General features: G+C 31.0%; 2 protein-coding genes across 4 annotated transcripts in view; one reads left to right on the top strand and one right to left on the bottom strand.

Moving 5' to 3' along the window:
* The window catches only part of LOC121132518 (regulating synaptic membrane exocytosis protein 2-like), a 102,143-nt gene extending 98,042 nt beyond the window's left edge, over positions 1–4,101 (top strand). Inside the window, 3 exon segments of the mRNA XM_040727935.2 lie at positions 492–887; positions 950–1,089; positions 2,024–4,101. Of these exon segments, the coding sequence (XP_040583869.2) occupies positions 492–887; positions 950–1,089; positions 2,024–2,224 (737 nt within the window). The 3' untranslated portion in view covers positions 2,225–4,101.
* A 7,077-nt stretch (positions 4,102–11,178) lies between these two features.
* LOC121132519 (uncharacterized) lies at positions 11,179–27,395 on the bottom strand. 3 transcript variants are annotated; one of them, XM_071894187.1, is made up of 7 exons: positions 27,368–27,395; positions 27,173–27,224; positions 19,691–19,873; positions 19,373–19,624; positions 11,667–12,040; positions 11,587–11,616; positions 11,179–11,528 (listed from the first exon to the last, which is right to left on the bottom strand). In XM_071894187.1, exons 3-7 carry the CDS (start codon positions 19,842–19,844, stop codon positions 11,364–11,366), a joined length of 975 nt encoding a protein of 324 aa, XP_071750288.1. In that variant the 5' UTR covers positions 19,845–19,873; positions 27,173–27,224; positions 27,368–27,395; the 3' UTR covers positions 11,179–11,363. The 3 variants fall into 3 exon arrangements, with proteins under 3 accessions (XP_071750288.1, XP_040583870.1, XP_071750287.1); XM_040727936.2 differs by lacking the exon at positions 27,368–27,395 and having other exon boundaries at positions 19,691–19,858; positions 27,173–27,340; XM_071894186.1 differs by lacking the exon at positions 27,368–27,395 and having other exon boundaries at positions 27,173–27,336.
* Positions 27,396–27,823: the final 428 nt, after the last annotated feature.

Genomic DNA, 27,823 nt, shown 5'->3' with positions numbered 1-27,823 from the left:
GCTCAAATTGCTATTACATCAAAAATCAAAACAACTGTCCAATAATTAAATAAACAAATATATTACAATGAGAAAAAATCTATAAAGTAGAGAAGGAGTAAATAAATTAGTCAATAATTGAGATTCAATGTACATGGAAATGAAAAAATATTGTCTATAACGAATGGGCTAGAGATTTTCTGTATCTAGTCAAGTCCTGATTGATACTGCTCAACCTTAAGGTTGTCCGTGACCTTATAGTTATCAAGTTGTGCATGTCGATGGAGTATCCAAAAACATAATTAGATACTATTGAAACATAAATCATCATCAAATATTTTTCCGGCAATGTGTCCATTTAACAAAATGGAAATTCACCAAAGTATTCTTGAGGTAAAATGGCATTGGGAAAAGTGGCGTTCGGCAAAGTGTCCTATAACCTGTCAACTCATGTTGTTAATGATTCGTTTGAATGCATTACTCATATGTACATAATTATATTTGTATTTAAGGTCATAAGCGAAGGTTAGGCTTATTAGGAGCAAAGCGAACTACAATAACCGTCCATAGAAGTGAGGAAATACTACCCAGTGATATTCGAAGTCGTGATGTAACTAGTGGATTAGTTCGACAAAATACGAGTGTTTCTAGTGAGGGAGAAGATAAAGATTTAGATCTCGATGGAGCCGAAAGTTGGCTAACGTCTTCCGCCCGACTTGGTTCTGAGGGTCAACTATCAGAATTCATTGAAGGTCTTGGTCCTGGTCAGTTGGTTGGTCGCCAAGTTCTCGCCTCTCCTGCTCTAGGAGATATCCAAATTAGTATGTGTGATCGTAGGGGGCATTTAGAAGTGGAAGTCATCCGAGCCAGAGGACTTCAATGTAAACCTGGTTCGAAAGTATTGCCAGGTAAGAACTTTTTATTTATGAAAAACGGATTTCCTAAATACCTTCTTAATCTTCTTTTTTAGCTCCCTGGGTTAAAGTGTACTTAGTTTGCGGTAAACGCTGCTTAGCCAAAGCTAAAACTGCAACAGCCAGAAGAACTCTGGATCCTTTATATCAACAGCAGCTTGTTTTCCACGAAAAATATCATGGATGTGTTTTACAGGTGAGGGATTTCAATGTCATGAAGCCTTCTATATAGTCTTGTGTTGGTTCTTATTTAAAGCTGAAGACTGCAGTCCTGTCCAGTTCAATCATGTATATCATTCCAAAAACTTATAAAGTTCAGTCCTTGATGACATCACTCAACTTTATTTCTTCTTTTTTTAATCAGTTATATTAATGACTGTCCCAAGGAATGATAGGACTTATCCTAAGAATGGACTGGGCCGAATAAATATGGACTAACACAACACTACTTATATATATTAACATGTCATAATCACGCGTGTTGCTCAGCTTCTTTCCCATTTTTTCCCCTTTTGAAGGAAAGAAGTAAAAAATAAGGTTTACACTTTTTTTCAGCTAATTCCTTCTTTTATATTTTCCTCATCTGGAAATAAAAGTATGCATGATCATTCAAGCTCTACTATTATTATGTATGATACAGGGGGTACCCGCTTATCACAGTTTTTAGTAACAAGAACAATATTTAATGTAAAAACTAAAAAAACGGGATATGAGGGAAATATACCGTACCAAGGTTAATGGAAATACAAGGTTATACCTTAACGCTTTTCCGATTGATATTTGAGTTCAACCCCGATTTTTAATAGTTACGTCAAAGATTATAACTGTTATCAAAAGTAGCAATATATCGCTATCCTTGACTGTTACTCTTAGAGTACCGTTGTTACACTCTATGATGTCAAAATATCTATGTCTTGCCAGCAGTCGGTACGATACATCATATTGAAAACTTTAGCAAGCCCGATTAAATGATGTCATAACCTTGTATTTCACTTAACCTGGACACGGCACTATGTGGGGGAGTTGAAATAATTCCAAATACCACGTTTTGCGATATCCACGGTGTTTGAAACTGCGTTATACCTTCTGTATATATATTGTTCATTTTGTAATATTTTTGTTTATTTCAGGTGACAATATGGGGTGATTATGGACGAATGGAAGGCAAAAAAGTATTTATGGGAGTAGCTCAAATCATGTTGGACGATTTAGACCTATCAAATATCGTTATAGGATGGTATAAACTTTTCGGAACTTCCTCCTTAGTTAGTCTGCCTCCAAATGGTCCTTCTAAAAAGGGATCCATTCATAGTTTGGACTCCTTTGGATAAAAAAGAAATTGTTTATTGACAATTAATCTGTGTCTCAAGAATCCATTTATTACATACATACCAAAGACGGACAAAAAAAACTTTAAAAAAAAACACTTATTGTTCTTTATCAAAGAAGACATTTAATTATTACTATTATTAATTATTATTATTACGATTACAACAATATTAATTAACAATTAAACTATTAACATTACAATATTTTTAAAACTCTGACGAAGAACCCACTCAACTTTATATATATAAAAACCAAAAAAAATTATAGATAATTTTTTGTAAAATGACTACCGGTTTTGTTTTCGTCGTCATCGTTTCTACGTGGACCAAATTCAAGGGATTGCCATTTTCATTTATGTTATTCATTAATAATCTTTATTTTTTATTATAATTATTTCTATATAATTTATGTCCTTACAAAGTAAAAAAATCGACAAACAAACTTCTCCATTTGGAGAAGCCCTCCTTCCTTTTCCTTCTTCTCCACTCCTCACTTACATACTTAGGTTCATTTCTCATTGATTGATTAATTAATTAATTATTTCACACTTGCAATTACAATTACTCTCACAAATACAAAAATACAAATCGCTTATAAGTGTGTAGGAGACGTCAAATTTATATTGTAGAGTGTCTTAAAACGGACTCAAAGTGAAACATCTTTAACACTCTTTTTTTAAATTTTTTTTACTTAACAAAAAATTATCTTTAAAAAAATTAATCCCTTCATTCTATTTAACAAAAAAAAAACCTTACACAACCCATCATCACAAACCCCCACCCCAAAAATCAAACCCACCCACCTCTTTATAATCTTCTCTTTCAACTTACATACTATCACACCCACCCCACCCCCTCTTTGTAGAGAACTACAAAAATCAGTCATTAAGAATTATTTTTGAAATTTGTTAAATGAACTATTTACATTCTATATAGACAAATATATGCATAGAAAGCCTGACACAACAAAGCGTAAACTACTGTTCATAGGTTTTTATAAACATAAATAAAAATTAACCAACGATAAACTGATTTGAATTCGCCATTTATCTTCTAGGAGGGTGTTCTAAAAAGTTTCCCACCTCACTGTGAAGATGCCGTACTCGTCAATAAATACTAGTCACATCTATTTAGCATCTGTTGACAATTACTCACCCAGTTTTAGCCATTTTGGACGGCCAATTGTTATGTAAAAGTTGTTTGAGTGAGTTGATGTGAACATTCAGTAAATATTTGCTATCCAAAATGTCTGAAAGAGCTAGTCATATCTATCTAGCATCTGTTGACATTGACTTGATAAAGTTTCAGCCATTATGGACAACAAATGTTGAATGACTGCTTGATAATTGATTTTGTCGATTTACACAAAAACACACACATCAACGCACTCAAACGACTGGTACATAAAAATTGAGCCTCAAAAACGTCGGAATCTTTGGTGAGTAACTTTCAACATATTTTAGTTAGATGTCACTAGCTTTTATTATCGGATGCTCCCATCTTTACGTTGAGGTCGGAAACTTTTCAGACATCCCTCGTATATAGTTGATATATATATAATCTATCTGCTCAAATTAGCTGTTGTTTTTTCTCGTCATTTAAGTTGGTTTTTCCGTACATATTGTTAGACAATTTTATCTTTTCAAACGAAAAAAAAAATTATATATATAGAAAACTGAAATAAAGAAAGGCAAAAATAGTACAGATTTAATTATATAAATAAATAAATATTGTTTTATTTGAACAGAACTTCATATGATATTTTTTTTTTAGTATAATTGTATTATTGCGTTAAACTCAAGGTGATAAATACATACTTTACCGCATTTGTAACAGTTATTAATATTAATATTATAATTAATATATATTACGATTACTCCGAATATTTCCATTTTTTGTTTTCTTTTTCTTTGATCGAGTTATATAAGGAAATTTGGTATTTTCCTTCAAAATGATTTTTGTATCTCTTTTAAATGTGTTGTATTTGCAAAAAAAAAAAAAAGTATTTATAAAAAATTGTGACTCTAACCTACATCAATGTTGATTTTTAACTGAAAGGCAAATTATATATTTACTACTACAACTTCAATACTAATTAGTTATCATATTCTATTACTTATTATTAGCAGATTTATAGGTTAGCAGCCTTAATTAATTGATATTTATTATCTAATCATATTTCCGAAAGGCCGTTGGACTTGTAATTTTTGTTATTATATATTTTTTCCCTGTTCAAAAAATACTTTGATTCTATAGAATTATTATTTTGGTCTCCTGTCTTTTATTCATTTGTTTATTACAAGTAATTACTCACATAATATGTTAATTCAAAAACAAGGCTGTCCACAACAAGTTACTATGTAAAATATATATAAAAATAACTAGTAATGTCTGTTTGCATCCACTGTAGCAGAGTAAATAATATCAAATTGACGACCACACAATGTATCATCGTCTTCTATCATTGTGTGTCGTACAATAATCATAGCTGGTCCAGTGGATGGCTCCTATGTACAACACTTGGAAACATTACTAGATATTTTGAAAAAGAGACTTTTTTTTAAATAAGTAAAACAAAAAAATTTAAAAATAGAACATTGTAATGAATTATTATTATAAATATTAATTTTCCCCCTTATTTTCAACTCATTTTTTTGTACCGAATCAAAAGTTGTTGATCAGAAAAAAATATGGTAAAAAGATACAAATTTGTTAATACTTGCTGAAAGTATATATGTGTATACATATATATATATAATTATTATTATTATTAACTATTAATATTATTATAAATACATATCTGTTTTCCCTTTTCAGAAATGAAAATCCGTTTTGATTTTATTATTATTTACAATATTTGTCGTCTAACTGGAATTGTTTAGAACTCAAAGTTAGGATTGAGTTATAGATCTGCAATTTAATTAATTAGTTTTCTAAGTGCATATACAGGCTGTATTTAGTTTAAAATTAAGGACAGTGTCTTCCAATCCCTGTAACTTGATCTTAAGAGGTTGTGTGATATAATTTTATAAAAATTACGTCTAGATTGAGAAATTACAAGGTTTTTTGTTTAATGAACAAAGGCCAATTCTGCACGTGGAATTGAGATATAAGCGAAAAGAATTTCGGTCTCAACACTTTTTGATACATATCGATTCAAGACAGCTATCGCCAACCACCTGCAATGTACCTGGAACTATGTATATACAATGAAAAAGCTAAAAGATAAACTTTGAGTTTGAATACAAATCTCTTGAATACTTACATTTCAACATGATTATTGCTAAGACAATATAAACATTAATTATTAAAATACACTTTGTTAAACAAATATATAAAACTTACGATTAAAAATATGTGTAATTAAAACTATTAATTATTTAGAACCACATTAATATAATAGAATATACTATGATCACTGATCAGGGATGAATAATACAGTATCGAATGAAGTATTATGTAAGAAATACAATGTGCAGCAACGAATTGTGTAATAATTGATTCCTGTCTACAATTTCGTCCAGATTTTCGAAAATAAAAGAGGGAGATAATTGAAACTTTAATGGGTTTATTGGGATTTGATTACCTATATCATTTCTTAAAATGACGTCCCTTGGACGCCAGCATGGCCTCGATCCTGTGGTGGAAGACCACGCACATCTTCTTCACAAAGTCTTCGCTCATGTTCTCCCACTCCTTGTCCACCGCAGCCCTTCAGGGAATCTATATTGGGTTGAGAGGTCGCACAAACCTTCCTCTCAATAGCACCTTACACTCCATAGTCCAGGGGGTTGAAGTCCGGGCTTGGTTAAGCTCAGAATTTCTTTGACCAGAATCTCTTCAGGGGTGTCCACAAGATTATAATTTGCTGGGGGCTTGGTTTTATCTTTCTGTAAAAAAACTTCAAATATTACATTTTCGGGGGGAAAAAATCAAAAATGTTATTTCAAATTCCATTTTTTGGAGGAAAAAAAAAATTAAAAATTCATATCTCTTTACTGAATTATTTTTTTTAAATAAAATTTCAAATATTAAATTTCAAAAATTGGGCATCTTTTTATTTTCTCCTTCACCGAGTCCAAAAAGGCTGGAGACCGAATTTTGTTGAGATTACCGTTGCCAAGACTTCATGCGAGCCTCAAGCCATCCTTTTTCAGCTTCTTCACCTTAAAGACAAGCTCCTTCGAGCAGCCAACAGTCCTGACAATTTCTGCCACCTTGACATGGGGGTCGAGCAAGTCGGAGATCCATTTTTTTTAACCTCCATCATCACTCTCGATCGTAATACGAATGTTTGTTTTTTTAATCCTCGAATATGATTATAAAATAAGCTTATGTAACTTAAAGTAGTTTAAAATAAAGGGTACGAACTCTTAAAAAGTTTAAATTATATTATATGATTCGTTGCTACACACCGTATATATATTCAATTCATTTTAAAAATTGTAAAGCAATAATATGAAAAGGATAGTCTTGGATTACTTAAGAAATAAATTTCAGTTGTTGTGAAAACTTATTTGCCTAAGTAATTAATGATTTCGGGCCTTTTTTCTATTTCTTTTTGGTGGAAAGGTTGTGTTATACAATAAAGATAACGATGTTAGTCGTTAAGTCTTCTACCATCAAAAAGATGACATTCAGAGAAAAGAAAATCAAAAATTCTGTCAAAAAAATATAATTTCTCCGTCGTTGTCGGAGAAATAAAACATATACATCACTAAAATCAAGAATAAAAGCCTACATCAAATAACGTTAACAGACCCCATTCAAATCATCGACTTTTGGAATCGTTTAACAAATCTACATATATGGCCCGGCAACAGAAAAACAAGTCAGAATGATTTTTCTGAAATCTTATATTATTTGATCAGTTATTTTCAGTTTCTATCAACAAATTATTCGTATATAACTCTTTGAGATTCTAGCAACTACCAATTGAAGTACCAAAAAATGTATCATTAGATCAAAACAACGATAAATTTACAGATTTTATATGAAAAACTACATCAAAGCCGATATAAGCCTTTTAAATCAACGTTACAAACTATGGCGTTAATTATTGAATATATTGCAAGCTCCTTAGGCCTAGATGGGAGTCTGATATTGCTGTCCAATGAGTTTTTTTGATAAATAATTATAGATATTAAATAGATAAATAAAAGAAGTAAAAAAATATTGGCTTACTTCGTCAATATTTTTTTACTATATATATATGAAAAATAAGCCTATAATTGGCTCAAATATGTCTATTAATTATTAGTTTATATGTACATATAAAATAAACAAATATCATGAAATGTTTTTCTTCACTAGATTCTTGTTTCAGATTAATCTTATGTTGATACAACAAATATGTGTACATATTCAAATTTCAGCATTTTGTAATAAATAACTATTTTAGCAGAATTAAAAATCATCAAGAAGTTTTTACAGAAGGTTCCCCTGGATGGATTTGGTCTTTCCATTTTTTCCAATAGTAGAAAATTGCAAAGCACACAAAAAGACATCCAACCTTTTTATCTATAAAAAACAGACTAACAATGCAAAATTGTTAATATCTCTCTCATTTTTTATGAATTTTTACTACAATTAATAATAAAATAAAAGACCTAGAGGAATTGCATTATAATGACGTATAAATAAACATTTGAGTTTAAAATTAGACCTCCAGGGATAAACCAATTCATCCGTTCTTTTTTATGTCTCAATTCAAAAAATGTATAAAAAATTAAAATGTTTATTTAGCAATATTGGAAATAAAATAAAAAGGAAAGGAATTTTTTTTTTTTTTTGAAAGAATGGACACAAATACTAAGAAAGCGTTAAAAGTTATTATTTAAAATTACGGTAATAAAAACTTCCACAATTATAGCTTATCTGAGAGACGATTATGTTTTCAAAACTATTCATAATATGTTTTAAATTTTTGGGGTGACGTTCTGATTCAGAGGTTATGAACCTCAGTATGTTAGAGGCAAAGTCCCATAACTTTTCAAAAACTATTGGTATTTTGATATTAAAAGTAACGTATGACAACTATTAAAATCTTCTACTCTAATCGGCTCTCTCAATGTGAGTTTTTGGGCAATATACGCCTTGGAATTTAAAAGTCCACAGTACAGTGTCTTAGTTTTTGGAGAAGAATTCCTTCTCACAGACAATACAAAAACAATAATGGCCGAAAGATAACTTGACTTTGTATATATAAAACACTTCATATTTACAAATGGTCTAAGTGTTTCTATACAGAACTACCCACCAAATGCGTGGATGCCCGAGTTATACATTTTGCCACAGTCTTTACTCGGTTCATAGAAGGAGATACATCCTGCTGAGATCTGTAACTGAGTCGTAAATTTACGGCCGTCCAAGATTCCACCTGTAGATCTTAGTATTATTTTGATCCAGATTGGTGGGAGTTTTAGTAATCTTATGTATTTTTTGGCTGCCTTAATTGGTTCTTCTATTATAATTTCTCCATATTTAAGCTTCACTAGCCAAGGTGCAGGGGCTTGGTTCCGCTTTGAGCTTCTTATTAACGGTTATTGTAACTTCCCCTTTGAGAAACTATTGTCCGACAAAGCGTCATGGAGAGAGAATATTTTTCTTCACCGCTTTCCAATCCAAAACTGTTGCATCTTCATGTTGCTTGAAGAAGTACTTCTTTTTATAATTTTGGTGGATGATGTCCAATGTGGAACTCGAGTGTACACTGGAGAACTTCTCCACGGAATTCTCCTCGCTATAGACAATGATTCTGATAAATCACTAATATGTTTGTTTGATAAATTTGTGTCAAACAAAATCCACTTAAAACCTCTGTTTGAAGAGATATTATATCCTTTCCATTCAGCATCTTGACTTTTTGTGAGATCAATGAATATATATATTTATACATTTTTGGCACAACTTTTTTCCAACAAAACTAGGGATCCATCTAGGTACTTCTTTGGTCGTTTGAGGGCAGGGATATATCTACGGTGAAAAAGTTCTTTTAACCAAGACTTTTCTTCATTTAAAATGAATTCCCCCATTTTTTGATTTGATGCCGACTTATATAAAACTGAAGGAACTATCTGGATATTCTAAAGGTCAATCCGCTTTTGGAGGTTCAAATGTCTCTAATCATGCATTTTTATTAAAATTTGTCCATTCAATTTGGACCAATTTTTGTCGGAAACTCAATTTTTGTTCCAATCAAAGTATTAAAGCTTTATTCTTAGTATTACAGCCCGCCCCCCCCCACAGGCGATTTTTCCGAAGGCCTCCATGAACCCAACAGAAGAATGGAAATCTTATTTCTGTTTATTGTGAGACCTGTTCTCACCTTTAAAATATCGAAAAACCTGGGTATAATTTTAATCCTCTTTTTTAGTTGTTTTTCTGAGTTTACCTCAATCATCAGCATAAATGTCGATGACATGCTTCTGTTGTCCAAAACTTACTCCAACCCCTTGTATTTACGTTGAATTGTTTCCGTAAGTTCGCTAAGAGCAGTTATGAAGAGTAGTAGTGACACAGGGTAGCACTGACGACAATTTCTCATTATTTTAATCTCCATTCCTTCCAGATTGCCTAACGTGACATTCGGTATCCCATTATACAATAGAGCTCTTATTGAATTAAAATATTTATTTGGAAGAAGTTTTTTACAGATCTCATGACATGTCTATGTTTTATAGAGTCAAAAGCTTTGAAATAGTCAACAACGATCAAGGCTCCATATAATCCTTTTTCAGACACTGCTTCAATTGCGAATTAGATATTCTATGAAAACCCCTTTTTGTTCATTATCAAGCTTGACGTTCAAAATCGGATCAATCTGTTTTGATGGTATACCAGCTATAATCCTGTATACAACATTTCATACTGTTATTGGCCTCCAATGGTTGAAATCGGTGCCCTTTTTCGGTAATACGACTATTGTTCTTCTAGTAAGGGGTTTTGTTAGCCGTCCCGATTTTTCCATGTATTTTCCCAAAAGGAGTAGATAGGGAGATATTTCTTTTTTTGCCGAAAAAAAAATATTTCCACTAATACCATCTGGCTACCTAGCCTTATCTGCCTTGAAATGTTGGCTTATATATCCTATTATATTGTTCTCCAACGACACGACAAAATTCCGAATTAATCTTCTTCTTGGAAAGTTATCACGCCTCCCTCCAAGTATTCTCTCAAAATTATCATGAAAGTATCCTAAAATGTCTTCCGTCCTCTCCAGAACTTTTCCATCCGAAATGATTTTTTCAACTCGAGGTAAAGAGAAAACATTCCTATGTTTCATATACTTAAACCACTTGTTATGATTGTTCTCAACCTTGATTTTATCTCGGGTCTCAGTCTCTGCAATTTCGGAGACTCTATACAGATTTATGACTTCCGATATTAACTTCCTTATAGAAGGACAACATGTTATACAAGTTTACAGATAGGTTTATTTCATATATACGAGGGTAGTCTGAAAAGTTTACAACCTACCACAGATACAAGACTTTTTTTTTTTTAAATAAGCCGATTTATGTCTGCTATTGTTTGAATCTATTTCAAAGTTATACCTTCAAAGACAAATATTTAATAACAACGGATACTCGATTTTGCCTATTTTACAAAAACACTCCCATTAAACTCACTGTTACATAACAACTGTGCCTTCAAAATAGATTAAACTTTGGTGAGTATCTGTGAACAGATGCTAGATAGATGTTGTTAGCTTTTAATTATGAATGCTACCATTTTAAACCTTTAAGATCACTTTTGATACAAATTTAGAGAGGCATCAGAAACTTTTTTATTTTTGAAAAAAAGGGAGTATTGTCAATACTAGTTCTAAAATACGTTGTGAATACGTGTACCAACATAATAAAAAAATCAATTTAAGAATTCCATATGAATAAAATTCAGAATGACAAAATAAAGGTTTCTTTTTTTTATATAAAGAAGTCGTTTTTTTCCTCTCATATATTTAATTAAAAAGCTGTATTTCATTTAAAAAGATTAAACCTATATATATTTGTAGAATTGAAAATTAACCTAATAAGATTAGCTTCAATAGGTGACTTGTGGCTTTTAAAAGTAATAATTATATAAAATATTTATTACAAGGATTTGTTAGAATTTTGTAGGAGAAATAGTTATTGATGGTTTACAGTCGTTCATCATTTTGAAGAATGTTCTGATAGTTTTCGAGATCCCTGCATTTCGCCCACAATTTCTTATAATCTGCTTCAATTTTCTTATCTTCAAATTCATAAAACTCTGGTTCCATGGGCTTAGCAGTAGGTGGCCTTTTCTGGGGAACTTCTCGAGCCTGGAGTAGAATAATTTATAGCTTTTATTTAATATAATGTAAATATAATTTTATTTACCGTGGCTACTGGTGGCTCCCATGTGCATCCCTATCGGATAAATGTAGAATTACAAAATAAAAACTTTCTAATTAACTTACCAACAGATCCAACTTAATTTTATCAAGAGGTTGACAGCTCTCTCGTTGAATGCTCAACTTTCTAGAGAATTCAAATAAGGAGTAAGTGCTTTTTCTAATGTGTTTTTCCTCTATTTCATAGCCAGCAATGTCACAAACCAATAATAAAAGGGACTGTTTGTTTATTAAACCCTGTTTTCCGAGTCGACTCACTTTGAAGATCAAAGCATTAACAAATTCTAATTTGGAATATATTTCATAATTGTGGGACTCAGGTCCGACAACACCTGTGTTTTTCAAATCTTTGCACCATCGCTTTACTTCATCTGATGTAATATTTCCATAGGGCTCGGGAAGGCGAATAACATCAGCAAACTTATTCCTTCGTTTCTTTTCTAAAATAGTGAAATATATAAATGAGGTCGCTGGTATACAAAAATTATATAATAACTAAAAAAGGAAATAGTGTAAGTAAAAAACAAAGTATAGCGATTAGAAAAGGATAAATGGTTGATGCGTGTGCTCTTTCTTCTCTTTTGTTCATTATTTAATCAGTCGTGGGCGTGTTAACTAAAAGAAGAATTCTCGCCGTTCTTTGGTGATAATTGATTTAAATAGGAATATCAAAATAAATATATATGAATTTGAATATAATTAGAATATTTTCCCTGTACTAAATCTATTTTAAATGAGAAGGGTTTCCTTTTTTTATAGCAGCCATTTATTTTCTCGCCTCATAAAGGGTGATTCAAAACGAGCGGTTTTTGGATTGTCGAAATAAAACACATAAAATATTATATTATGGTCAAAACTTTATTATGAACCGAAAAAACAATCCTTTACAATTATTTCTAGAAAAAAATCCCCTTCATATGTTGGCCGCAACTGGCCTTTAAATGGTCCATTCTTTAGGGCCAATTTTCGACAACTTGTTCGAGCATTGTGACCGGAATCTCACGAATAACTGTCAAACTGTTGTTTTCAATGGATGTAATGGATGCTCTTGATACAATTCGGGTTGTTCTTCACCCAAAATACGGCAATTTTGCTAATTTACGTAGCCATTGAGCCAGAAATGGGCCTCATCACTGAACAAAATTTGGCGCGGAAAAAACAGATTTTCTTGGATACGTTCAAGAGCCCATTCACTGAACACACGATGCAAACGAAGGTCTGGCGGCTTCAATTCTTGTATGAGCTGTATTTTGTATGCCTTTGAACCCAAATCTTTCTTCAAAATGCTCCAGGTTGTTGCATACGACAAGCCAAGTTGTTAAGAGCGGTGGCGAATCGATTCTTCACGATCTTCGGCTACACTCTCGACTGTACGTGGCCTACCAGACGACGGAACATCCCATCAAGTTGCTGCCCCTTCAAATTTTTCGATTATTCTGCGAATTGTGGATTCTGAAGGTTGATGCGTAATTTGCGAAAAACTTCTTTCACAGAACGCTGATTTTCATAGTACAATTGAACAATTTGTACACGTTGTTGTGGCGTATATCTTTCCATGAAGAATTGTAAAACAATACTGAGTAAAAATAAAGAGTGAATTTGACAGAACTCGTGCGCGCCTGTCAAAAAATCCCTACTGGAAAAAACCGCTCGTTTTGAATCACCCTTTAAAACAAGGAGCTGATATGGAAAGGGGTTTTAATTTAGTTATACCATATATCTCTTTCTTGCCTGTTCCCCGCGCTCTTAAAAAAATCTTATCCCTACTAATGACATGGTAAATGTATAAGTGATCAGGCTTTCTTATTTTGAATATGTAGCCTTGGCCAACCCCTCACATTTTAAGTAATTTCATAGTTAACTAAAATTTGACACAAAACTATTATTTTTAACTAATTCCTGCCCTTCATATTATCAAAGTTTTTGTGAGCTACAGAGAGAAACATTATACTTACTTTCAATAAACTTTGACATCCTAATAAATATACAAAAATATTTTATGATTTTTGGAATTTTAATCAAAAATGAGAAATGTACTAAATTTTGAAACAAAGAGTATATTTTTTGTCATTTTTTTGTACTTAAATCTAGTGTTGTGTCGGTTCTCCTTTATTCGGTCCATCTCAATCCAGTCTTACGACCAGTCCTTGAGACTGTTGGTCCTTAAAACTGATACGTTGAGTGACGTCATCAAGGACCAAACGTTATAATTTTTGGGGACTGAACTACACCAGATCAAGACTCATCTGGAGTGGACAACAATTTTCAGGACTAAATAAGGACGGACACAAGAATACTTATAATACATTTTTTCCGATCCAGAAAAAGATGCAAAGATAATTAAAAAAATTGGTTTAGTCTGAAAATATATAGCTACAGACTATATTTTATGCTATTTTCTTGTATTTCGATCTTTCATGGTGAAAAATCAACATTATCCAATTACTGCCAAACCCCCTTAAAAACTATTTGCAATTAAAAATATTTAAATATAACATTCTTTTGAACTCGAATAAGATCATTCAAGTCATTAAATTGATTTCTTCCCCTGCATATGGGCTCTTTTGTCACGTACTTTGAAGAACGCATGGGCATATTAGTTATATTTTCTCCACACTCTGACTTCTTAATATTTATTACTATAAGCCACTATTCATCTTTATAAATAATTTTTCATTCTCTAATTTAATTAATATTACATTTTTTTTTTTTGATTTTGTGTAGTAGACTTATAAGCAGTGGGGATAAATGCCTACTTCACATCTCATACATTTATAATAAGTAAAATATATTTCCTACTTGGTGAATTTCTTTATACATTTGACAAACACTTTTGTGTCATCCTTGTAGTATCACTAATAGTACCCTTAGAGTTCTTTTTGCACCTCTAGTGAGGTTAAGAATTGTCTCTGTGATGTGTTGATATTTGGTACCATTGCATATATAGTAATAATAGATAATATGCAGCTCCTGATCAAGTCTATTAACTGATTTGCTCTTTTTTTTTTTTTTTTTTTTTTTTTTTTTTTTTTTTTTTTTTTGTTATTGTTTAGTTCATTAAACTTTTTAAATTTTCTATGCTTGAACCATCTTTAAATTGAGGAACTAACTGTTTAAGTTCCAGTACCATCTCTAAGTACTGGTTAATACTCTGTAGTTGCTCACATCATTGTAAAACAAGTATACTTCTTCCATATAACTTAAATAATTGATTATGGAATTTTGCATGGAAAAACTTTATTTCCTCTTTTGGGCGGAGTATGTCGGTTCAGAGATCGAACTGGGTAGCCCTAGAAAGTTTGAGGCAACAAATACACCAACAGAGTCCCTCCAAGCGGTTATTACTCAACCTTGGCCAATATAGATAGTTTTCATATATTCTTTCTTCATTTTGGATAGTAAAGATATGCTAAGTAAATCTAGACCTTCAACTCTGTTCCTTCTCATTGTCCGAGGACACCAATACCCTTATTTGCTACTTTATTCATTAGTTCCAAGGAAGTAATAAAATAAGAATACTATCGTCATAATTCCCCATACGTACATTGAAGAACGTAAAAAATGTTACATATTTTTTCAGACCGAAAAATAATTCATATCGACATAAGTATTAGTTAGTAGATCATTTATTGCACATAATATTATAACCAACTTTTTATTTATAAAACCCATATTACTAACTGAGATTTGTAGACCAACAATAATTTATCAATAATATTTGAAATTATGAACAATAAAAAACTTTATGGAGTCACTTTTTTTAAAAGGTATTTAAAAAAGTGCACAAAATAATGTTTAATATCAAAGAACTACCTCTTATAAACAGATAAGAGAATCCCAAATATTGTAAATGTTTTAGATAAAAATAGTAGCCACATATAAAAATAATATAATTTTTTACATTTTTCTAGGGTTGTCGGGTAGTAATGGGCTATTAAACCATGTAGATGTTGTAAAAAACCATTTTGGAAAAAACACTCAGTTGGCCACAAAAACAGAATTTTTGCCGATAATATTAGTTTCTATGTTTCTCGAGATAAAGGGACTCAGGAACACACAATTTCAATTCAAAGCCTAATTTTTGTTTTTTGAGTGGGAATTAATTATGGGCCTACATCTCTTTCAAATCTAAGATTTAACATGCCCAATAGTTTATTTATTCATAACTCAAAAAGGTAAGAAGTCACTTTTAATATAAAAAAAATATTTTCTATTATTTTTTCTTGATGCTTTGGTAAACGTTTGAAAGGTAAATTAAATGTACTAGACACAATTATAGTAATGTAACTTTTTACTCATTTTTAATAGACCAATTTTATGGCTCTTATAAAAAAAACTTAGACAATATTACAAGAATCTTTATGATCCGCAAGTCTTGCAAATAAGGAAGAACGTTAGTTGAATATAATTCTAAACTAGACATACAAGGTCATTAGTGAATGGTGTTCCAGTATTATTTGTTTTTATTCTGCAAAGTCAAGCACGCTCAGATATTTGTCTACCTTCAGTTAGATGTACTATCCAAGTATACGTTTGGATAACGTATAACTTTGTAATGACCTTTGAATAAACGAATAACATTTATATAGAGCATAGACATCTCTCTTGAAGTCAAGCTCGAAGTATCATATTAAAGTTGTTTTGCAAAAGTATAGGATTTTGGAGAAGCATGATAATTACCAGAGATGAAGAAAATATGACAATGTCTAAGGGTGTTTTTTATTTTCCAAAGCTATAATTATAAGTCCATTTTTTTTTTTTTTTTTTTTGTTAATTTCCTAAATTTCACATTGGTCGCAGAAAATTTAATGAAACGTCACATACACTAAGCTACTCTTACCCCAACTACTCTTCTAATTGTCAGGGCGACTATGATAATTTTCGGTTTCTTTTTTAGCATACCGATAGATGTCTTCTTTTCAAATATTGAATATTGCAAAATCTGACTGATAGTTAAACCAAGTTATTAATTGTTCAATATAAATGCCAAATTAATATCAAATAATATCTGTTGTCTTGCCGTATACTCATTTAGACTAGAATTCAAAGAAATTTCATTTTATTACTAAAATAAATGCATTAATTATTGCATTACATTTTTTTGGAATTATTTTAGCAGGATAGAAAATTGATTTCTTCCCTCTTGTTTGCAAAAATTGACATAGATATGATATGATTCTCAAAGTTGATTCATGTATACGAGTATTTATCAATTAAATAAATAGTATATGTATTTTATTGTAAAATTGCATCAAAAATATTCAATAGGTTTGCTACAAAAACTCTTAACTCTTCGTTAGTGAACTTGGATTTTCTGTACCCAAAATTTTATAAAATTGATTAAAACTTGTTTGAAATAACTTCTATCGCCAAAACTTTTTGTATGCTTCTGAAACATCTTTAAAAAATACAAATTTTGCAATTTATAATCAAGGTTTGATTAATTTGTTCGCTTTGCAGTTGTTCTTTTGCTCTTTCTAATAATATTTGTTCAATTTAAAGTATACTAATGCGATATCAGCTGTTACTCTATGTATCAGACTTAATCTTATCAAAATTAATCATTACATTTTTGACACCTGAAGTTCGTTAAAATAATATATATTTCATTGAACTCAAGAAACTGTTTTTAGAACTTAGTCAATATTTATTAGTGCAAAAATAATGACTTAATTGGGAAAATATTCCAAATTTAAGTAGGATCATTTTGTGTCTATATCGACTGTTTATCAACCAATAAAAGTCGTTAAATATTTGAGGTAAAGTTTTACTTCAGTTCATCAACTACGTAAAAACAATGTTGACTAACGCAGGCTTAACATGATAAATGTTGAATGGTTTAACTTTCTAATAAAAAACAAAGTATTTATAATGGAAAAAATATGAACTGTTAAAGTTTCAGTTTACTTTATTGATATGAGAAAAATCTTTTGAACACCCATCAAGCAGAACAAAAGAGTTTATTCCATATTCATTTCCCTAGTTCAACTATACTACAATTAACCTTATACTACAATTTGATCAACCCTTGCATGAAATCAATTTCAAGAAACATACACAACACACCTTTCAATGCTCAAGGTTAGCATATATCTTACAAAAAGATGAAGAGCTTTTAAAATAAAATTATATCGATATCTACAGTTGTTAAAACTACAAACTATATTCTAGCTTTCAAGGGCAAAAATATTTAACCAAATGTTAGGGATTGAACGCCAAAACAGAAAAATATATTTGTGCAAAGCAAAAACCACAAATGGCTAAACACTGCTGGTATATAGCTATCCAAATGATGTACAAACGTTCCAATCCAGAAAAACATAACGCATAGGCTGAAAAATGCTGGGCTTAACTATGAAAACACTTCATTTTTTGTTCAAAATTGGTTTTTTAAAAATTATTATGAACTTTTACTTATTCTTTTTATGGAGCAAAGTTGCCGTAACACTTTTGCAGCCATTGCTTAGCTTGAACGATATATTTTCTCATCAAGAAGCAGTGTCAAATTAAAACTCGAAATTATTTTTGAGTCATTGTTTTCGAAATAACTAAAGTAGCAACTCACTTAGCAAAATAAATCACAAACTAAAGAATAGATTGTTATAAAATTTTGACAGTTTTTGTTAATTGGTTAAAATTTAGCATTTTGTAAAAAAATAATTCTTTTAGAAGAATAATTATTCCCACAAAAGTTTTTAAAGGATTTAAAACTAAATTGTTTTGGTTTTTTTTCCCATTTTTTTTCAGTAGTAGAAAATGTGAAGTACAGCAATAGGGGTCTAAACTTTTTATCTTTCAAAAACAAACTCACGATGCAAAATTACTGATATTGTCAACATACATTTCGGATATGTGTACCAATATATTAAAAAATAAATTTGAGAATTGAAATGAAAAAATAACAGTTTTGATTTTGATCAGAACTCTACATGGATAAATTTCGATTATATCTCTTCAAATTTGTATTTCCACATTAAAATAATTCAATCTAATATTATTCCAATCTTCCAAAGTCTAAATTAAATATATCTACCACTTACTTTGATATTGGATCTTGTCTATGCCTACCACAAGATCTTATAATTTTGACAGTTTTCAAAAACCTACAAAATTCGGGTTAGTATATTTTGTTTTTATTTTAGCTTCCCAGAGGTTAATCCTATAGCATTCAAAGTGGTACCAAATGAAAGCTAATAATATTGTCAAAGATACAGTGGTATTAGATGTGAAAATTTTAGCAACTTATAGCTTTTTTGAAAAACGTCCAAAATGAAGTTACACGGTTCTTGCATCAGGCATAACTAAAGTATAAAATCAAAGTATCTGTTATATTTAGTTCCTTTAGACATTGAAAAATGGAAATAATATCGGTTTAAATATATTTTATGGCAATGTATATTATTATATGAGGTCTAACCTCACTATATGCCAACGAAATGTCTTCTGAGTAAGCTTAAAATAAACTCTACGGAAATATAAAAGCTCATAGGTGTAAATGGATCAAGATTATAGCTGTATTTCTCACAAGGAGCTGCAATTTGGAATAATCAAAACTTTATTAAAAAATCCATGTCTATTTCGTATGCATTTCAAATCAAATAAATATGAACCCTTCTCTAACGCAGGCTATTAGCGACACGGCAACAAATTTCGAGTACCCCAGCTCGAAGTTAATTTTGGTTTCTAGTTGTTCTGATTATTAAACTTGATACATAAATTAGGCCCACTCAATTTGCGATTCAATAACCCTTCTATATATGGTATTAACTCACCTAAGCTTTGAGTAAAGGAACTCGTACTTGAAGAATTGGATAATCTCTCACTCAAATCTGGAATTGGCTTTGGCTGCAAAAAGTTCTTGGGTCTTCTGTAGCGACACTTAACTGGAGACTTTGACCATGCCCTATTGTCTAATGGCTCTGTTTTCTGCTGTTGTCTACGAACTTCACTCCGGCTTCGACGAGCTCGATCTGAAAAATTTCTAGTGGATTTGGATGCCTTTTTTTGGATTGCAGCGGGTAACTCTGAGGATTGAAATGATGAATTTGATAATGGTTTAATAGACTATAAAAGATGTAAAAAAAAAGTACCTTGAATCGTATTATTTGGAGAAGTTGATTCTCCATCTCCTAATTCCCTTGAGAATGTAAGTCCAGTGTCTTCTTCTTCCTCTCCCTCTCCTTCTTCTTCCTCTTCCTCTCCATTGTTAGTTTCACCACTATTCGTGCTCTCAAGTTCGTCCATTTTGGAAGAACTCACTAAAAGGTTTAAAACTATATCTAAATTATTATTATTTTATGAAGAGTTTTATTAACTCTCGAAGCATTAGTGAGCAGTACTTAAGATTCATGTGCAAAAGAGCGAGCGCGCTTACTATTAAAGATGAGAGAAAAAACATTGCTTCTTACATATAAAATGTATTTTCTAAACAAATATTGAAAAACATACTTAGTCATGATAAAAATCGGGTGTATTTCTTAGCTCACCCGTTTTTGTTTTGTTTTTTGAGTTTCCAAACTTAAGAGTCAATTTTCTTTTCATGACCTGTTGTCATTATTATGTAACTATTTTCTGCTCCATTAAATTATATTCAACAGCGTATTGAACATGCATGTCAGCTCATAAAAGGTGGGGAGTAGCCTTGAGTATTTGAGTAGAGTTACAATCTTAAGTCTTTGTTAGACTCAGAGTAGAATTGAGGATTGACATTGGAGTAATTCTTACCAATGTCCTTGTTTATTGCCTTCTTCCCCTTCCCTCTTCTCAGCTGAATGTAGCTGATGTAATGAAGCGTCATGACAGCTAAGCTGTTCTCCTCCAAAACATTCTTTATTTTGTGCGGGTTATCATATTGATTTTGGGTTTCTTTATTATTCAGATGCCCAAAATGCTCCCAATCAGCAACACTAATAATTTGTGCTCAATTTAAGGATAAGTGGAAGCAAACTTATTGTTTCTAAAAATGGGAAAGAGAGCGCTCACGACATGGTGAAGTGATCCAGACTCTGCTAGTGTTTTCCTGAGAAGCACTAATGGTTTTCTAACTTTATGAGGGATAGAATTGCAAATTTTGCTGAAGTTAGTGAGAACGCCTTCTAGTGCTAAAAGGCCCCAGTTGAAATCTTCGGATAAAGGCACCTAATTTATAAGCGCTCTGGTACTTTACAGACGCATATAGTAAGGCTTATCATTCTTCCCCATAATTATACAAAAATGTAGGTACTTTTAATAAGGGCATTAATTATAATTGATTAATTCAAAAGTAATATGTCCAGTCTCGCTCTCACTTGCTCCTTGACCTCTAAAAAAATACCCAATCTTACCATCTGTCATCTATACTGATGATTTGATGAATTATATTTGAAGTACAATTGTATTATAGTTATATTCTAGCATTTCATTGTTTGTGTCAGATGAAGACTCATTTTCAACAATGAGTTCGTATTTCAAAAAAAAAAAGGAAGTACATCATTAAAAAATAATAAATATGACTTTAGATTAGGTTTAGCAACGTATGGGCCTAAGTAAAGCACAACCAGTGAGTTCTCTAAAGACTAAAATATGTATTGGCTCTTCACATCAAGTGAAAAAAATCTTCTATAGTAATAAAACAAAGTTAGTCTGTTAGTCGACGCCTTATATCTCAATTTAATGCATAAATTGAGTACAAATTAGGAAGAATCACCATTTTTTGACAATAATAATAATGAATTGATTTTCAAACTAACTTATTGTACATTTAATTGTATTAAAGACCTTTAAAAGTTTTTATATTTTAAAAAAATTGTGAAATATTTTATGTGTTTGAAAATTACACAATTTTTTTGTGCATTATTTCAAATAGCGCTTATTTCATACTATTTTATTTCATTTAGTGGGCTCGAAGTTGCCTAACTAACTGCCTTGATGGCTACTATTTTCATAGTCATTTTTAACAACAATTATTGTTCCTCTATTTCATTCCTTGAGCTTTTTGTTTTAGACAATACAACCATTGATCTACTATAACGTCATAAAATCTAAGCTGATTTCATTTTTGGTTTCTTTTATTTTTACATACCTTGTATGCATCACTGAGAATAATCCCCTTTACAATTAGGGTACTGTGATCCAAACCTAATGCAAGAACAATATACTACAATTTTTATTCATAAGAGATATTAACATTTTTTATTTCCTGTAATTCAACTTTTTCTGAACAAAATTCCCTACCTTAATTATAGCTTATTTTCCCGTAAGTAGTTTAAAGTGGTACAGGCCCTTACTTTCATGGCCCAAATAAAAATTATCTAAGGATTAAATTATATATTTTATAGGATTTTATTACTTTTTTTTTTTTGCATTAAGAAATTTTTCTTAATGTGTAGTGCTTTCTAAATTGTTTGTTGAGTAATAACTAATACGTATATATTTTATCAAGAACAACAAAAAACATTAAAACTTTTCTTATTGTTTTCATTCCTCCTCTTTCTTTTTTCAATTAATGATTTTAAAAAACTTCAAATATTAATAAATCTGTTTATGATATGATATTGACTTCCAAATTGGTTATTAATCATTTTTTGCTTTTTATTTGAAGCACGCCAACAATAAATTTGGATCATGCAAAGTACATACCTAACTATTCTAAGAAAAAACTAGTGTTGAGACTTGGTCCAAAACCAAACTTTTTCCGGTTCAATCTTAAAATATTTTTATACCCATCTGAACTGATATTTTGATACAAACTGCAATCTCAGACCTTAGATCAACATTTAATCGTTCTCCAACCCTAGAAGGATTTTTTGCTCATTCCTGATGAATGAGTTCTATAAATATGAATTATTTAACTTCATATGACGACATTGAAGGTCGATGATACACAACTGACTTCATCGACAATTCATATATAGCATCAGTCTAGACCGAATTCTAAACGAGATTGAATCAATCCGATTTTGTGTAAAACCGATTGGAATCGAATTTTTCTTCGAGACCGGATCAAACCGAACTTATTTCAAGGAAAGAATTGTTATGATCATCTAAAAACCATAAATGTCTCGAATCAGTGAAGGGGTTCTAGACTGAAATGCAAAACTAGTATATCCCAACTTACAAATCAGGATGTGTACAAAATATGTCTCAGAAAGAAGGAGAAACCTCTTGTAGTTGGGAATCTGAACTGAGTTTTATATTTGTCATTTAATTCTTTAAGACAGAACATATAAGGATAAAGTATTAACTAGTGTTTCTGATCATAAAAGACAAAGACTTACAACGAGGATTTTCTCTGGAGTTATAAGTGTAAGTTCTATTTGGGCTCGGAGTAGAATTTAGGATCGACATCCCTTAATTCTTTCCTATATGTCCTTGCTAAATAAACAGTTGGATTAGTGTGTATTTCATTTCTCTTAGGGTTGCAGACAGCTGATCTAATAAAACGTCATGAGAGCTAAGCTACTCTCTTCCCAAACGTGCTTTAAGTTGTCTGGATTACCAAGTTTTTCCCCGGCATCTTTTATTATTGAATACGTGCAGGATATGTTTTATACAATACGGTGTATCAAAAAATCCCATGCAATGAATAGTATTTAGATATTTATAAAGAAATTAATTTATTCCATGACAACAGTATCAGATCATAAATCCCTAATAGATTTAACTACTCTTCGCTGACAATTAAAATAAATACGACAAAATAGAACTTATAATATGAAGCTATTAAATAAACTACTGTAGTATATTATATTACATATAATAAATACTTTTAAAAAAACCAGTTCTTACAAAATGAACCGGACCCTGAACTGTGAATTTTGACTGAGGAACCGAAAAGAATGAAGCATCAACATAACTTACTTTCCATCAAAAAAAGAGGGAACCAACTTAAACAGTATCTACCTGTTGGTGTTGTACTGCCTTATATATAATATAAAATTGACCTTCTGAAAATTTGAAAAAATAACAAATACTTAATTGAACAAAAAGTTTGGCCGCCCCTCTGAGTACTCGCAATATGGACAAACCTTGAAAAGCCTTTGACATTTCTTGCTTGACCCTAGTTTTATGTGGGTCCTACTATTTTTAAACAAAGTTTTACAAATTAACACATTAATATAATGATGTATAAAATATGTCCTGACGGTATGTAAAAATAAAAGAAATCGAAAATGAACGTTTTAATCCTAACAATTGGCAGAATATTTGGGAGGCGATCAGCTTAGCTGCCATGACATTTCCTTAGATCATCAAAGATGTTTACGGCCAGGGTTTGTGATGATGATGTCTTGTTGTCTCCTATTTGCCAATTCTGGCTGCGTCTGTTCGATTGCCAACTTGAAACGGTCAAGTTGTTCACAGTAGATGGCAAAATTGAGTGGAAAAAATCGCTCGAACCACTCACTAACCGAAGGAGTATCGGTCCCGTATATATTGCAAATTTTCTTGGTCGCTTTGGAAGGCGTTTTTCCCTTTCTCGTAAATGAAATGTAAAATATGGCAAATTTCTTCATTTTAGACCTCGAGACTCGACGCAAGATAATTCTCGATTGAACTGTCCAAGTACAATAATGTACAAGATGCGTTTGTACTATATAGTCAAACCTTCACAAAGCTATATCGTATGATCCAATGTGACCAATAATGAACAAGATAAATTTATTTTAAAAAAGGGGCAGATAAATACGAAATTACTTTTTCCCCAACCTACTATTATTTTAAGAGGAATTACATAAACAAATATAAAAATGATTTACTTCTTTTAATGTTTAACTTTTTATTTTTATTTATGAATTAGAGCTTGAAGAAAAAAATATTAAATATTTAAAGTATTTTTTTATGATTGTATAGATTATTGAAACCACACAAAGAAAAATCAAAATATTTTGTCTTTGCCTCCAGTTTTGCTCACGGAACTCTATCTGTGATGGGAATGATTATGAATGTTGTATAGAGGGGTGTCCATAGGATTATATTTGGAGGCTTAGCTGTTGGAATTTTTTTGAAAAAAAAAAATCCAAAATCCAAAAAAAGAAAAAAATATATCAAATTTCTTAGAAGAACATTTGAATTTTTTTTTTTTTAATTTTCGAAAATTCATATGTATTAACAGAAAATTATTTTTTTTGCAAAAAAAAATTTAAAAATTCATAGTTCTACACAGAAAATTAAATTCTTTAGAAAATCATTTTAAAAATTCATAGCTATTCCCAGACAATTAAATTCTTTAAAAAAAAATTTTAATAATGAAATTTCAAATATTAAATTTTTAGGAAACACATTTCAATAATCTGTATCTAAAAACCCATAAAAAAAATCAAATATCAAATTATTTACTTTGTTACATAATTTGCCGAAATGACAAAAATGTAAACAGTAATGTTTACAGTAAAAAGCAAAAATTGCCTATTTTTTTTTTTTTTTTTGGGTGGTGGGGGGAATTTCAAATTGCCTTGCAAAAAAGTCCCTCCCCCTATCTAGTAAGTACATATTTTATACAACTCTAGTACTACTACTACAGACAAAACATTATCACTTATTTATGAGTACAACACGTACTCCTCTATGTATATATACGCAATGAGAGCGTCTTTCATTAACATTTTTTGTATGTTTAAAAAAAGGAGAATGAATAGGATTTATGGAATATAGAATCATAATAGTTTTTTAAAATATATTTTAGAAAGTGGGAGATACAGTTTGTATTTGCAGCGTGAACATGATTTATTTTTTTCGATAGCTTTTATCATTATTATTATTTAACTCTTGGAAGGAAACATTTAAGTATAAAGTAATAACTTGTACGTGTTGTCAAAAAAGACGGTGAGTAACAACCAGGTTTATCCTTGTTGGACTCATAGTATAGTTGAGTATCGAAATCGGAGTAATTCCAGCCTATATGTTCTTGCTATACACGGAGTTGGGTTCATGATTATATTAGGGGTGTACTGATGCATCGGAAACGACAAGAATTGACCATTTTCGAAGTAGCGCAATCGGCTCAATAATTCCCATTCCACCGATACCAGTCCTTACATACATGATTAAGCAAAAAAACAAATTTCTAATTTTGTTATCTTAATTGGTCAACCAATTAAAAGAAGTGAGGATCATAGTATACACGAACCTAGGTTTAAGACTAGGGGCTCCTACCTGTAAGGGCCCCGGATGAAATTATATTCTAATTAATTTTTATTTAAACATGCAAATTACCATGCAACCAAAAGGTGTAGTCGAAGTGGTTTGCATAATGACTGTAGGGAGGTCAAAAATGTCATAAAATATCATGAATAGAACTCAAGTCTCAAGAGTCTTGCAGTAGAAGAGATGGGTTTCTTTAATTGATGATGTCCAAAGTGGACTCTTCACTCTCACAGAGCTCTTTCTACTCACTTTTTTGATAGCTCTCTGAACAGTGAAACCCCGAGATCTCTCGTATGGGCATGAACTTGAGGAGTTGGCCTGGTCTGTTTTCTTTTACTTCTCCTGATCCATTTTTACCTTTTTGATTGAGCTTATTTTCCTTTCCAATGTTTCGGACTTCCTGGTGGCTTAGACGGTGGTACTGGAGACCCCTAACTTCTTGGAGTGTGCGAATGGAAATTCGTCGATCACTTTCAAGTAACATTATCTCAACTTGTACGCAAACTAAACAGCTTACGATTGTTCTGTTTTGTAATTACTTATTTATGGTTACATATATCAAATATGAATTAATTTCAATCACTCAACCTTCATTAATTTTTGAATTAGTCAGTGCTCAGATTTCAATGTACCGCCCGTATAAAACCCTTGTATACAAAAGTATATATTGGTAACCTGCAAGGTATTAATATTCATAATTATTTTTCCCAAACTGTGAACATATATACTAGCGAGCAAGGAAAAATATAATTACTGATCAAAATTTTGTGAATTTTGGGCATGTTCAAAAAAATAAAAAAAAAAAATTGTAACTATATTAACTTGAAGAAGGAACAATGATTACTTCGATGACGATCCTCAATTCTATCAGAGTCCAACAGGGACTTACAATTATAACTCCACAACAAATACTCAAGATTACTATCTGCCTTTTATATGCACACACAAATGTTTAATCAGATTTGGAATATAACTGAATGTCGTAGAAAAGGAAGTTCAATACTCTTGAGGTAAATAATATTGACAACAGCGAAGGAAGAGAAAATTCTTCAGAATACAAATTCCAAAAAAACGGGCCAGCTAAAAAATACACACAATCTACATTACTAAATATTATAGTATTGATAGTGATCTCTGTCAGCATACTGTTGTCTATCAAAGTTTCTAACATATTCTTTTCTTTTTGATTTATCATCATGTGTATTTCCATAATTTTCATATCACTAACAATTGGTCCTAACTAGGGCTGTTGTTAAGGAGGTACACTTGCTCCAGGCCCCAAATTGTATGCAATTTTGTAGAAATTTAAATAAACTAATTAAACATTTTTTAATAAGGTTACTCAACAGTAGAAATAAAAATTATTTTCTGAAAAAGGTTATTTTTTTTGCTGGGTACGTCATATTAGGAAATGTTTGCTGATTTGGTAAAGGAGTTATTGATCATCTTACCTATATGTTGTTTTTTGTTTTGTTTTTTCTTCCAAAAAGTACGCTGTCGAATCTAAAAGAAGAATGCAATGGTAGTAACACAGTAATGAATATGAAGTATTAATTATTCTTAACAAGTCAGTGGATATAAGAACCACATGAGTACTGCACGGTTCAACTATGTCCAATATGTTCTATCCAACATATCTGTGTTACCTTTCTTTATGATTATTGTCCTAATATTAAGATATTGTTTATTGTCGTCTTTCCTTTATTTTAAAAAAAGGGGGAAATAAGGAAAATGCCTTACTTACCAAACTTCAGAGCCTACCTTTTATATTTGGAAAGCTTCAAACATGATTGTACATTAGGGAGGTTTGTATTTCAAATGCTTTCGAATGATAAATATATTCAAATAAGATAATAAAAACATTTAGACACAAACAAATATTTATCATATAATTAAGACCAAAGATTAGTTGTACCTAAAAATGCGAATATAGTTTTTCAAAATATTTATCACGCACCTCTCAAGATTGGAGTCGGAAGCCTTCATGGCATGGATACAGAATTGACTTTTGCAATCACTGCGTGACGATATACATTGTCTTTGGAAGCTAGTATGAAAGTGTGTTTTCTCCTCACTGAGTCGCTGATGCGTTCCTTTAACAG

This window comes from Lepeophtheirus salmonis, chromosome 2, assembly GCF_016086655.4.
Source record: "Lepeophtheirus salmonis chromosome 2, UVic_Lsal_1.4, whole genome shotgun sequence".
NCBI lineage: Eukaryota > Metazoa > Arthropoda > Copepoda > Siphonostomatoida > Caligidae > Lepeophtheirus > Lepeophtheirus salmonis.
The sequence above is the reverse complement of the archived record's forward strand: the minus strand, read 5'-3'. Positions and strand labels throughout refer to the sequence as shown.

Bases quoted from the DNA above. Each gene is read 5' to 3' on its own strand.
- LOC121132519 (XM_071894187.1), bottom strand. From the start codon at position 19,844: ATGGACGAACTTGAGAGCACGAATAGTGGTGAAACTAACAATGGAGAG. The intron at 19,625-19,690 runs GTACTTTTTTTT...TTCAATCCTCAG, and splicing joins TCCAAATAATACGATTCAAG to AGTTACCCGCTGCAATCCAA. The intron at 11,529-11,586 runs GTAAATAAAATT...ATTCTACTCCAG, and splicing joins GGGAGCCACCAGTAGCCACG to GCTCGAGAAGTTCCCCAGAA.